This window comes from Ictidomys tridecemlineatus, chromosome 6 (assembly GCF_052094955.1).
Source record: "Ictidomys tridecemlineatus isolate mIctTri1 chromosome 6, mIctTri1.hap1, whole genome shotgun sequence".
Classification (NCBI taxonomy): domain Eukaryota; kingdom Metazoa; phylum Chordata; class Mammalia; order Rodentia; family Sciuridae; genus Ictidomys; species Ictidomys tridecemlineatus.
Window position 1 is genome coordinate 98,546,116 of NC_135482.1, and position 11,750 is coordinate 98,557,865.

The 11,750-nt window shown below is 40.0% G+C and overlaps 1 protein-coding gene across 2 annotated transcripts; it reads left to right on the forward strand.

Moving 5' to 3' along the window:
* The first annotated feature begins 1,595 nt into the window (after positions 1 to 1,595).
* Positions 1,596 to 11,565, forward strand: M6pr (mannose-6-phosphate receptor, cation dependent). 2 transcript variants are annotated; one of them, XM_078015276.1, is made up of 7 exons: positions 1,604 to 1,861; positions 5,200 to 5,376; positions 6,244 to 6,410; positions 8,173 to 8,282; positions 8,535 to 8,665; positions 9,445 to 9,571; positions 10,034 to 11,565. In XM_078015276.1, the coding sequence occupies exons 2-7, from the start codon at positions 5,201 to 5,203 to the stop codon at positions 10,154 to 10,156; spliced, it is 834 nt and encodes a 277-aa protein (XP_077871402.1). In that variant the 5' UTR covers positions 1,604 to 1,861; position 5,200; the 3' UTR covers positions 10,157 to 11,565. The 2 variants fall into 2 exon arrangements, with proteins under 2 accessions (XP_077871403.1, XP_077871402.1); XM_078015277.1 differs by lacking the exons at positions 5,200 to 5,376; positions 6,244 to 6,410 and having other exon boundaries at positions 1,596 to 1,861.
* Positions 11,566 to 11,750: the final 185 nt, after the last annotated feature.

Genomic DNA, 11,750 nt, shown 5'->3' on the forward strand with positions numbered 1-11,750 from the left:
ATCCAGGACTCTAAATATATGGCCACATGGCATACTACCTCAGGCTTCACAGGGCCTTAATTTGCTAGTAGTTTCATGCAATATCAGATTTTCTATTTCTGACTTAAAATTCAAATACTTAGGGCTGGGGATGTGGCTCAAGCCGCAGTGCGCTGGCTTGGCATGCGTGCGGCCCAGGTTTGATCCTCAGCACCACATACAAAGAAAGATGTTGTAACATCTGCCGAAAACTAAAAAATAAATATTAAAAAATTATCTCTCTCTCTCTTTAAAAAAAAAATTCAAATACTTAACACTTAATAATTAAACTTAATTTTCATCAAGGGATTCAAATTTTCTAATTACCTGTGAAATCGTGGGCCACCTGGGGCTCTGAAGGACTTTCCCAAGCATTACTCTGTGTGACACTCAGGGGGAAAACAGAGAAAGGCATTAACAGCTGTGAGTTACTGTGAACTCCCCTACCAGAAGTCTGTTTCAGATTTATCAGAAAAAAAACTTTAGCCACTGTGCTGATCAAATTATTTTCTCAGTAAAATAAAAGTTGGGTTCCTTCTAAGACATTAAAAAATTTTTAAAAATTTAAAAAGGCACTTACAAAAGTGCCCAGCCCCTCAGAGATGTGCACATTTTTGATGATATTAATATTATTATTAGATTCAAAACACGGTAACAGTTCTAATAAGGCGGCCCCTATTTGCATGGGAGACACAAACAAGTCAAGTAATGTCAAGCAGAATAAAACAAGATAAATGAAGCCAGGCACAAGCCAACAAACCAGCGTTCTGAGGAAGGAAGAGTTCATTGTGGGAGTGAATCCAGGAAGTTACAGTAGCCGGAATATCTGAATTAAGTTCTAAGAACAAGCAGGGCTTCGACAAATAGCTAATAAAACATAAGGAAACCGCAAAGGATCTTACCAAAGACACAAAGACTAGAACTGTTGTTGCTTGTTCCCCAGGACACCAGAAATGCAGAGAGATGAAAAGAACAGGGCATGCATAAGAAACTTCTGGTGAACACCGATGGTTGCAGAGTCTGCTTATCAAGCAAATGCCACAAGATGAGAGATAAAAATAACGGTAACAACAACAACATAACACCCCAAGGTACTACACCGTGAAAAGGACGTAAAGAAAAAAGTGTTGTTAATAGAACCAAGACACCAACGACCCCATAGTTCTATAGCGGCCACCCGTACGCAGGTATACTCAAGCCCACAGACGGCGGAACAGCGGCTCCCACAGGCTGCTTAGAATCTGGGGAGACGCTGAACAAAAATGTTTGGCAAAAGAACTGCAATTCCCAGAAAGGCCGCAGCGCGGGCCGCTTTGCGTAGTTTCTGCTTCCTGCGCCCTCACGTACCCTCTTCAAGCGGACCTATCAGAAGTCGACCTGGGGCGTGACCCCCGCGTGACTTGGGCGCGCGAGCAAAGCGTGCCCGGAGGCGGAACTCTGAGACCCCCATTGGTAGAAAGGCGAAGTGAAAAGCAGAACCCAAATTTGACAGTCTCCATTGTAATTGGAATTAACGGTAGGGGCGGGGCTAAACACCCTAGGATATCGGCCAATCAGCGTTTAGGGTTGTCAGTGAGACCGGGAAGGAGAAAAGGGAGAAATGGTTCTGTAGTCACATGCCGCGGGGTCTAGTGGGAGGAGCAGTTGCCCAGCCGCTGCCTGGCGCTTCCTGTTTCCGGTTCCCGGAGTAGGGCACAGCAAGGCGCCTGGGGAAACGCTCGCCCCTGACACGATCTCTGGGACCGGGGTCTGTGGCTGGCCCCTTGCTAGCCCGGTCTCCCATTCTCAGAAAGCTATTCGCCAGGGGGTTCTGAGCTTTGGCCACGCCATTTGCCCGTGACACGTGAGTCTGAGGGGCGTGGAGGAGGAGGCGGGCTGGGGTTTGCTCACACCTCTGAGCCAGGATCGCAAAGTCTCACTTGGCAGTAGTTTTCTTCCAAAGATGTGGCACATGAGCCCTAGAGCAGAATAGAGGTGAAGGCAGGGAGGCGCAGACTCCCGAAAGATATAAGGGAGATAGGACTTCAAAGACTAGAAAGAGGACTTAAAGATGTTTGAAAGACAGAGAATAGAAGGTCCCCAGCTATGGAGTTAGGTTTGAAGAGTCACTGGATATTTACAGAAGGAATTTGGGCATGCATCATGAAAGGAGGTGAAGTGGTCTCGTTTGAATAAGGATTGGCTCCAAGCAGTTGGAAAGTGAAAATCCTACGAGAGGTTTAAGGAAAATGTTTGCTTTGTGTGGAGAAGAGTAACTGGGATTGTCTCGTGTTCCTTCTTGTGGGGAGCTTCAACTCTTGGGACACAGAACTACTACTCAAGAGTTTCTTTCTTTCAACATTGGGCTTTTTGACCAATTGAGGCTGTTCTTCTAAATGTGTAGGTTGCTGCGGGAGAGGAAATAAGGAATCAGAAATGAACGGGGGGCGGGGAGTAAGAATTTCCATTGATAAGTGGAAAATGGGCATGGCTAGTCGTGATGGTGAGGAAGTGTGCTACCAAGGCCCAGTGGTGTAACTGCTTCCCAATTCCTGGCATTGCCATTGGCGATCCCACTTAAGGAGAATTTTTCAGTATTGCCAAATAGTTCTATCTTTATAGAATAAGAAAATTAAAGATTTCTCAAGATTCTGAAATCCTCTCCTTTTGTCGAAAGTGTCTAGACAAACATTTGTACCTTGTGAATGTAAGTGTAGCATATCAAAAATGGATTACCCAGCCCTTGGATTTCAATACTCTTTATAATTGTTGTGCCCTTTTGTTTATCAGTTGTTTTCCAGTAAATATCTTTATGCCGTGAGTTGTCCAGGTTGCTCAGATAACTTGTATAGCATTGAACAAGTAACTCTGTAAGTCTTGGATTCCTCATGTTAAACATGGGAAAAATTATACCTACTTTTCTGGGTTGTGAAGGTTAACGAATATAATCTAGGCAAAGTATTTAGAGCATAGGCTACACTAAATCAAAAAGAAACAGCTTAGCCAGAGGCAGTGGCACACGCCTGTAGTCCCAGTGGCTTAGTAGGCTGAGGCAGGAAGAGGCAAGTTCAAAGCCAACCCCAGCAACTTAGCTAAGCAACTCAGTGAGGCCCTGTCCCAAAATAAAATATGAAAAGGGCTGGGTGTGTGATTGTGGTTAAGTGCCCCTGAGTTCAATTCCTGGTACAAAAAAAAAGGAAATAGCTTAAATTGATAATCAAACCTTAAGCAGAAAAGAAAGAAGAATGTTAATTTACTCTCATTCTAACTTTTTGAACCAATAAGAGAAAAGGTAGCTCTTAATGCCAGCTGCAGGGTATTTAGCTCTCCATCTCTTCCCAGTTTTGTGAGATTCTTTGTTCTCATTTGGGAAGAGAAACCATCAACTGTTTACAAATAAGGAACTAACTTTGAGGCCAAAGAACACAGCATTCTTTGTGAGCATCCTTCCAGAAACTGCTTCTGGAAAAAAAAGATCTTGAGAGCCTGAAGTTAACATTTCAAATTAGGCCCCGAGAGAACATAAGGTAAATGGCATGCCAGATCAATCTAACAAAAGTAGTATAATTTCTTTTTAGTGAATCAACTGGTCACGTTGTGTGTTGAGTGATAGGTTTACTTAGGGAAGGTGGAAGTTTGAGATCTGAGTTCTTTATTCCACCTCCTATTTAGTCAACTGGGTGAGAAGTCATTTCCCCTTCTTGCTTTGCTTTTAAAAAAAAAAAAAGGCAGGGGCGGGCAGCACAGCTTTGGCTGCCTACTTTCATTCCCCCCAAAAATTATGCATAGACCATGAGTTCTGGAACCAGACTATCTGGTATGCTCCACTAGCTGTGTCGGTTTTCTTATCTATTAAGTAGAGACAAAAATTGTATTTCTTGCATAGTTAGATGTTAAGTGCTTCCAGCAATACCTGGCCAGAGGCTTTTATTTCATTGTGTTTCCTGCTCTTGTGGTTATGGTGCTTTAACTATGTTATGGGGGCCTTTGACCTCTTGGCTAATTATTTCATGAAAATATCTTAATTAATATTTATTCAATTAATTGATGTACACACAGTCAGGTAGATAACTTCCTAAGCATTTGTTGGCCTAATGGGGTGTGAGAAATAGATGGTAAAATGTAAATTTGTTGAGGGGAGAAGGGAAAGTGCATTCAGGGCTCAGTGTTGGAGGTTCCATTTACCCATCTCAGGTGAGAAAAATTTGGAAGAGTTAAGCTTTGTCCTGGGAAAATTAGTGATATTTTATGAAACTAACAAGAAGCAATGGTCTGAAGGATTAATGGATGCCATAATGAAATCTTTTGCAAGAGTAAACCAGTGTGCCTGAATACGAAAATGGATTAGAGAAAAGGAATTTGAGAAACAGAGTCACGATGTTATTCCATTCCTGGAGTAATACAAGCATCAGATGAACCCAGAGTTGCCATCAGATTGGACTGTCAAAGACAACTATACTTACTGAAAATAAAAAAGCCCTTGAAAGTTTGTGACTTGTAGTCAAAATGCAGATGTGACTTGGTTTTGGGTGACTTCATGAAACCACTTATTTTAATCGATAGACTTTTCTTTTTCCTATAATTTGAATGATTTTTCAAAGATGAAATATTAGAGTAGATACATCTGCAGCACCTAATACTTGAGATTTATTTACCTGTATTCTGCATTCTTAGAGTAAATATGAAGGAGGATTGTTAAATGTTCCTGAATAATGATATGAGAAGTTAGGGCCAAAATATTCAAGTTTTAATAACTTCCAACTAGACATATTTAAGGGTTTATTGAAATCATAATGAGTGTTTTCTTAGGGAAGGCCACTGGTTTAAGCTTTATTTGTGAACTAATATTAAACTTTAATGAGGCAATCTAACTTTTCTCCAGACAGTAAAGAAGCAAGGATGGCTGTTCCCAGGCTAGCAAAATTAAATAATTCTTTTACTCTTCTCTTTTCGTTTTTCTCACCCCCACAGTTTGTTTTGGAAGATTCCTCTGTAAATTAGACTAAAAGTTTATTTTTGGGCTTTCTGCTATAGGTGTTCTTGTTATAAAGATATTAAAATGAACTACTTGTTGTTTATGCCAAAGAATCATACTTTCTGCACAATCAGAATATCATTCATTTATTACATGTTCACATGCTTTATCTCTTTCCCTTCTCTCCTGATCCTGCCTGCCCTACGTAATACACACTCTTCCAAAAGGATGTTCCCTTTCTGTAGCTGGAGGACTAGATTGCTACTGCTGTTGTTCCTGGCTGTGGCAGTGAGAGAATCCTGGCAGACAGAAGAAAAAACTTGTGACCTGGTAGGAGACAAGGAAAAAGAGTCAAAGAGTGAGTTGGCTCTGTTGCAGAGGCTAACTCCACTGTTTAACAAAAGGTAAATGAGAAGAACCGTAAAGGGCTTGGGAGAGTATCTTTATTAATAAAGAGTCTTCTTTTTATTGATTTTATTTCACGTTTAATCTGGAGGAAATCCATGTAAAATAACAGGTTCTGATATTAGTTTTATTGGACCATGATACCCTTCTTTCTTCAATGATATAGAGAAAATTCTCAATCCAGTTGTTAGTATAACATGGTTCTCTTAACCTTTCACAGTAGAGTAGCTGGTTCTAAGACTGGATTCAGGGAACCAGCTTATGGAAATCCAAGCATTATTTGATACCTTCATATAATAGGACTTTAGTAGTATCGGGTGAACATCTTTAGGCCTGTACATATCATTGTTGGTGTCAGGAGTCTTCAGATAAATTTGAAGGTGATCCTTAAGAAACAGTGTCTTTGTGATATATGGTTCTATAATCGTGCCATATTGGGAAGAAGGATTTAGTATTTCTTTCACTGAAGAATTTTACGAAATTATGGTTGTTTATAAAACATGGTATAGTATATATGGTATGTGCACTCTGTAAAAATAAATTTTCTCTTTAAAAAAAAAAGCAGTGTCTCTCATGTTCCTGGGGAAGTAGTAAATAACACTTTCGCATAGCTTAGAATAAGCATTCTAGAAATATTTGAAGTATCTAGCTGCATTGGGTGGTATATTGTAATTATGTATCACCAATTATGGTCTATCAAGGTCATGAATATTTTATAACTCAACAAATACTACTCAGCCATGATATCAGATAAATAAATGAAGCATGTTTTTTTATTATTATCAAAGAAAGGGAGGAAAGCTGGTTCTTCGTGAGGCTAATAGCTAGTAACTCTACTCTTCCTTTCTTCCCACTTTGCCTTTCAGCTTTGAGAGCACCGTGGGCCAGGGCTCAGACACATATATCTACATATTCAGGGTATGCCGGGAAGCTGGCAACCACACCTCTGGAGCAGGCCTGGTACAGATCAACAAAAGTAATGGAAAAGAGACAGTAGTAGGGAGACTCAATCAGACACACATCTTCAATGGAAGTAAGATTTTCCCTGTTGATTAATCTCAAATCAATTGTTTTGACAGTCTTATTTTTATTTTTTCCCAGTCTTTTCCAGTATATGTTATGTGTAGTTTGACACATCCAAGACTATAAACCACAGGACACCTAGTTCCACTGCTGCCCTGAAACCACAGTTGAGAACACTTAATGTATGAAGGTAGTGAAAAACCAGGTGTGGCAGTACATGCCTATGATCCCAGCTCAGGAGACAGGAGGATTACAAATTCAAGGCCAGCCTGGGCAACTTAGTGAGATCCTGTCTCAAAATAAAAAGGGCTGGAGGTGTAGCTCAGTGGTTGAGTACCCTTGGATTTAGTTCCTAGTACCACCACACACACACACATATACAGATACACATATAAAAAAAGAACAGTCTAACCAAAATTGTGTGGCCTGTAGACCTTTTATTCACCCAAATACTTACTTTGTTCCACACCAACCACCACCATTTCCTACCAAATTAACCAAAGCTTTCCAGTTAAATTTTAAGAGATCAAGACTTTTTGCAAAACAATTTATCTATAAAATATTCCCCATTAACTTGTGCCAGGGGTGATATTTCTCAAGTCATAAAATCATATTGCTGTAAAGAAGTCTATGAGCACTTATGGTCTAATTCCATCCCAAAAACAAATAACTAAGGTCTCTAGTAGAGATATTTATTCCTTTAAATAATATAATAAAACATAACACAAGAGCTTTATGGCTAGGGTCAGATGAGTGGGTTTTTTACTGCTCATCATATTTCCTAATGCTATGACTTTGAAAAATTGTTTTACCTTTTTAAGCTTGTTTTCTACAGGCAAAATTGGAAACCTGTAATCCCAGTGGCTCAGGAGGCAGAGGCAGGAGGATCATGATTTCAAAGCCAGCCTCAACAAAATAGCGAGATGCTAAGCAACTCAGTGAGACCCTCTCTCTAAAAAGAAAAAAAGGGCTGGGGATGTGGCTTAGTGGTTGAGCACCCCTGGGTTCAATCCTCAGTACCAAAAACAAAAAAAATTAGAAGCAAAATCCTTACCCTATTGACCTTACATGATTGTTAAGTCAGGTGATATTTTTTTGCAAAAGAACGTTGAACATAGTAAATGCTAAAGAAGAGAAATGCATTACCATTTCAATAAAATCATCCACTTTGAATTTGCAAATAATTCATCTTGTCCCTGCTGCTTTTCTTTTGGTAATAAATGATTTATAATTACTTCTTCTTTTGGTATTAGCAGGTGTTCTGAAAACGTGAATTATTGTTAAGGTATGGAACCTTAACAAATATTTGTTAAGGTGAAAATAATTATTTTCACACTACCAGTTGCCTATCAATGTAGAAAATTAAGATGATTCCTACATAGATATGTGGTTCTTAGTTCCTAAAACAAGGGAACACGCTTTGTAAAGAAGCAAAGTTTTAGGGCTGGGGATGTGGCTCAAGCGTTAGCGCACTTGCCTGGCATGGGTGTGGCCAGGGTTCAATCCTCAGCACCACATACAAAGACGTTGTGCCCTCCGAAAACTAAAAAATAAATATTAAAAAGATTCTCTCTCTCTCTCTCTTTAAAAAAAAAAAAAAAAGAAGCAAAGTTTTAGTGTGGCACATCTGATATACAGAGCTCATTCCCATAAGGGTTATTTTAATTAAAACTAATTTCACTTGATTCTTTGATTCCACTCTGCCATACTACCTAGAGTTGCCTCTCCTTTCCCCCTTACCCCATTGCACCATTTTCCTTGTCCCTCCTCAGGTAATTGGATCATGCTGATCTATAAAGGGGGTGATGAATATGACAACCATTGTGGCAAGGAGCAGCGTCGTGCAGTGGTGATGATCTCCTGCAATCGACATACCCTAGCGGTGAGGCACCCTGGAATATATAAACCTAGGGAAGAGATTCAAAGGATTGACCTGGGGTGGAATATTCATAGGGGATAAGATTCTTACATTGGGGTGGACAGAAAAATATAGGTCAATTTTCCCTATGTCCAATACCTATTTTCCATCTTAAATGGAAGTAGACTACTGAACCAGGAGGAAGCAAAATGGTTTTGGGGTTGTTTCTTTTGTTGGATATTTTATCACAAACATTGTGTTCTGTCCTCTCATTAGGACAATTTTAATCCTGTGACTGAGGAGCGAGGCAAAGTCCAAGATTGTTTCTACCTCTTTGAGATGGATAGCAGCCTGGCTTGCTCCCCAGAGGTCTCCCACCTCAGCGTGGGTTCTATCTTACTTGTTATGTGAGTATTCTTTTCCTATAGCTACTTGGTGGTATATAGGCACAAATGGTGGTGGGTGCATGTGTTATACTAAATTAGGAAAGATGATCATGTAAACATACTCTAACTATAAACTATTGCAGGTTTTTAAGAAATTAGATTTTGGGGCTGGGGATGTGGCTCAAGCGGTAGCACGCTCGCCTGGCATGCATGCGGCCCAGGTTCAATCCTCAGCACCACATACAAAGATGTTGTGTCCGCCGAAAACTAAAACATAAATATAAAAAAAAAAAATTCTCTCTCTTTAATAAGAAAAAGAAAAAAAAAAGAAATTAGATTTAATGTTTAGTCCCCCACAAGTATTTGCATTTGGAGATGCCTTTTTTTAAAAAATCCATTGGAAGGCTGGACAGTTTTGAATACTATTCTATTTAAATGATCAGAACTATGGAAAAACAGAATTATGTATCTAGTAGTGGTTATCCTTGGTTACACACTGGGTCACATTTTCTTCTGAGCCTTTGTTTCTGTCAGACTGACAACACTCTTAGCTGGTTTTCTAAAGAAGCTTCCCTTCCACCCCCTGCCCTCTCCCCGCCATCCCTTTTCCACAAATGTAGCTTAGGAAACTGTTAATAGTATCTATTGAGTTTTAGCTTTTTCTCTGTCGTTTTGAGCATTTTTTTGATTTGGCCCAAATTGGCATTAAAATAATGATTCGTATTGGCTTCCCAAGTTGGAAGTACAGACTCATACCACCATGTTCAGTTTTGGTCTTTAAGTACACGTCTTTTCTACAGATTTGCATCACTGGTTGCTGTCTATGTCATTGGAGGTTTCTTATACCAGCGACTAGTGGTGGGAGCCAAGGGAATGGAGCAGTTTCCCCACTTAGCCTTCTGGCAAGATCTTGGCAACCTGGTAGCAGTAAGTAACAAGGCAACTGGCTGGGTCTATAGCCTTCATAGAAGGTTGGTAACCAGTTATCCTGGTTTGCTGAGAGTTTCCTGGGATACAGGACATGAGTGCTAATACTACAAAAGTCCCTTCAAGTCAAAATAGTTGGCTATCCTAGTACAAACTAGTAAGTGGCATAGCATAAGTTTCTGGCCTTGCTAAGATGTGGCTGGAAGGTCAATACTGTCAATTTGATGATCTCCCAGATTGCTACTGGGGCAGATTAGGGATTGATGGAGCAGAGAAGCTGTGGCCTAATAAGAAGATACATTTGTTTTCCTAAATTGAAATTAGGCTAATCCTTGGATATTTTGAGTTTGTCATTACCCCTGGCAAAAACCAGTTTTGTCACACATTCTTAGACCATAAATATGAACTTTGTCTTTCTAAGTCGGGTATTCCAAACTCTCATTTCATTTGCTTTTCCTACAGGATGGTTGTGACTTTGTGTGTCGTTCTAAACCCCGCAATGTGCCTGCTGCATATCGTGGTGTGGGGGATGACCAGCTGGGAGAGGAGTCAGAAGAAAGGGATGATCATTTATTACCAATGTGATTGCACTTTAAATGTCCAGCCTCTTTAGTCCCCCAAACCAAAGCATACTCAGCCAGATTTCTCAAGCAGTCTCTACTCCATTCTTGCTCTTATATCATTCCTGCTTTCCAGTTTGCTGTTGATTTGCATCCTCTTCTCACTAGAACTTCCTTCCCTTTGTTCCCTATCTTGTTTTTCTTTTAGAGAGGTGTTAATTTTAAGAGATGAGACCTGTAAAAACAGAGGTGCTACACTCTCTTGTTATCAGAGTGTACAGGTAGGACAGTTAAAGTGGGCAAAAGGGTCACTGGACCTTTCTTTTTTAATGCATTTTCACAAATTTTTGACACTGGATTTCTTTAATTAAAGAAAAAGCAAAGAAGCATTATTTATACAGGTTTGATTGCTTTCATGCTATAACTCTATCCTACGATAGTCTCCATGAGAATCTGGATGATATTTCTTGCTGCTTGGATCTGCTTTGTAGTGATTACTTGGTTGCAATCCAAGTATTCCCATTTGGTCTAAGCCAAATGTTCTAGATTTGATCTCCCACATCTGGGATTAGACAGGAAAATGTGAAATTTCCTAATTACAGGATTATAAGGTACCATCACACCATTGTCATTGGGAATGATGTAGCTGGAATTGGGCTGGCCCTGGATTGTGGTCTTGTGGTTATCAATCCATGTGTGGCCAAAATGCCTAATCCAGCAATCTAGTCCATTGGAAAGACGAGTTGAATCAGCAAATATGTTTACCTTATGCTTGGATCTCCATGACAGCTTTTTTCTATTATAGTAAAAGCTGGAAAAGCTGTTCTTGTTTCCCTCTACCAGTATTGTAAACATATGTTGCACTTTTTTTTCACAGGCATATTGGTTTTGAATACCCCCCCCCGCCTCCCCCCCCCCAAAAAAAATCTTCTGGAAAGGGAATGGAAGCAGAAGTGGAACATTGAGGGTTCTAAGGTCCTCTGCTCTGGGTGTGGAATGCTGCTGCACCTGTCCCTTCTGCTGGCTCAGGGAAGTGTCTTCTTGCCCACATTTCTGTGGGGAAAGGTTTTTAATCCTCTCATGCTTCTTTCTTTCTATTTAGGCCATGTGCCCAGAATCCCAGGCTGATATTTAGTGAACCCCTGGGCCACTAAGAGTAACATGGCTCCACTGGACACGAAAGAGGGGTAGAATCAATAGGCAGGGGGCCTTTTATAAACCTTTAGAGAAGAAAATGAAACTATTTCATCTTTGGACTTTAATACTATTGGAATGTTTTTGTTTTTCTTCTTTCTAAACAGGGAAAATAATGTTAAAAAAGCATCTCCTTTGTCATTATTTGTTTGCATCCTTCCCCCATACCCTGGTGTTTTAAATGAAAAATAATACACCACTTTTGTACAAAAACACTTAATGATTAAAAAACAAACAAAACATGCTGGCCTAGTCATTTGTGTAAAACAGGAGGGTAGAGCTGCTGGAATGGAGTAAGAGACCACTGAGACCAATTTTCATCCTTTACTGAGGAAGAAAAAAAAATATTTAATATTTTGTTGTATAAGGAATAGCGCCTAAGGTAGGTACTTATAATCCTGACCTCAGCCCCACACACTCCTGTT

Bases quoted from the DNA above. Each gene is read 5' to 3' on its own strand.
- M6pr (XM_078015276.1), top strand. From the start codon at position 5,201: ATGTTCCCTTTCTGTAGCTGGAGGACTAGATTGCTACTGCTGTTGTTC. The intron at 5,377-6,243 runs GTAAATGAGAAG...TTTGCCTTTCAG, and splicing joins ACTCCACTGTTTAACAAAAG to CTTTGAGAGCACCGTGGGCC. The intron at 9,572-10,033 runs GTAAGTAACAAG...CTTTTCCTACAG, and splicing joins ATCTTGGCAACCTGGTAGCA to GATGGTTGTGACTTTGTGTG.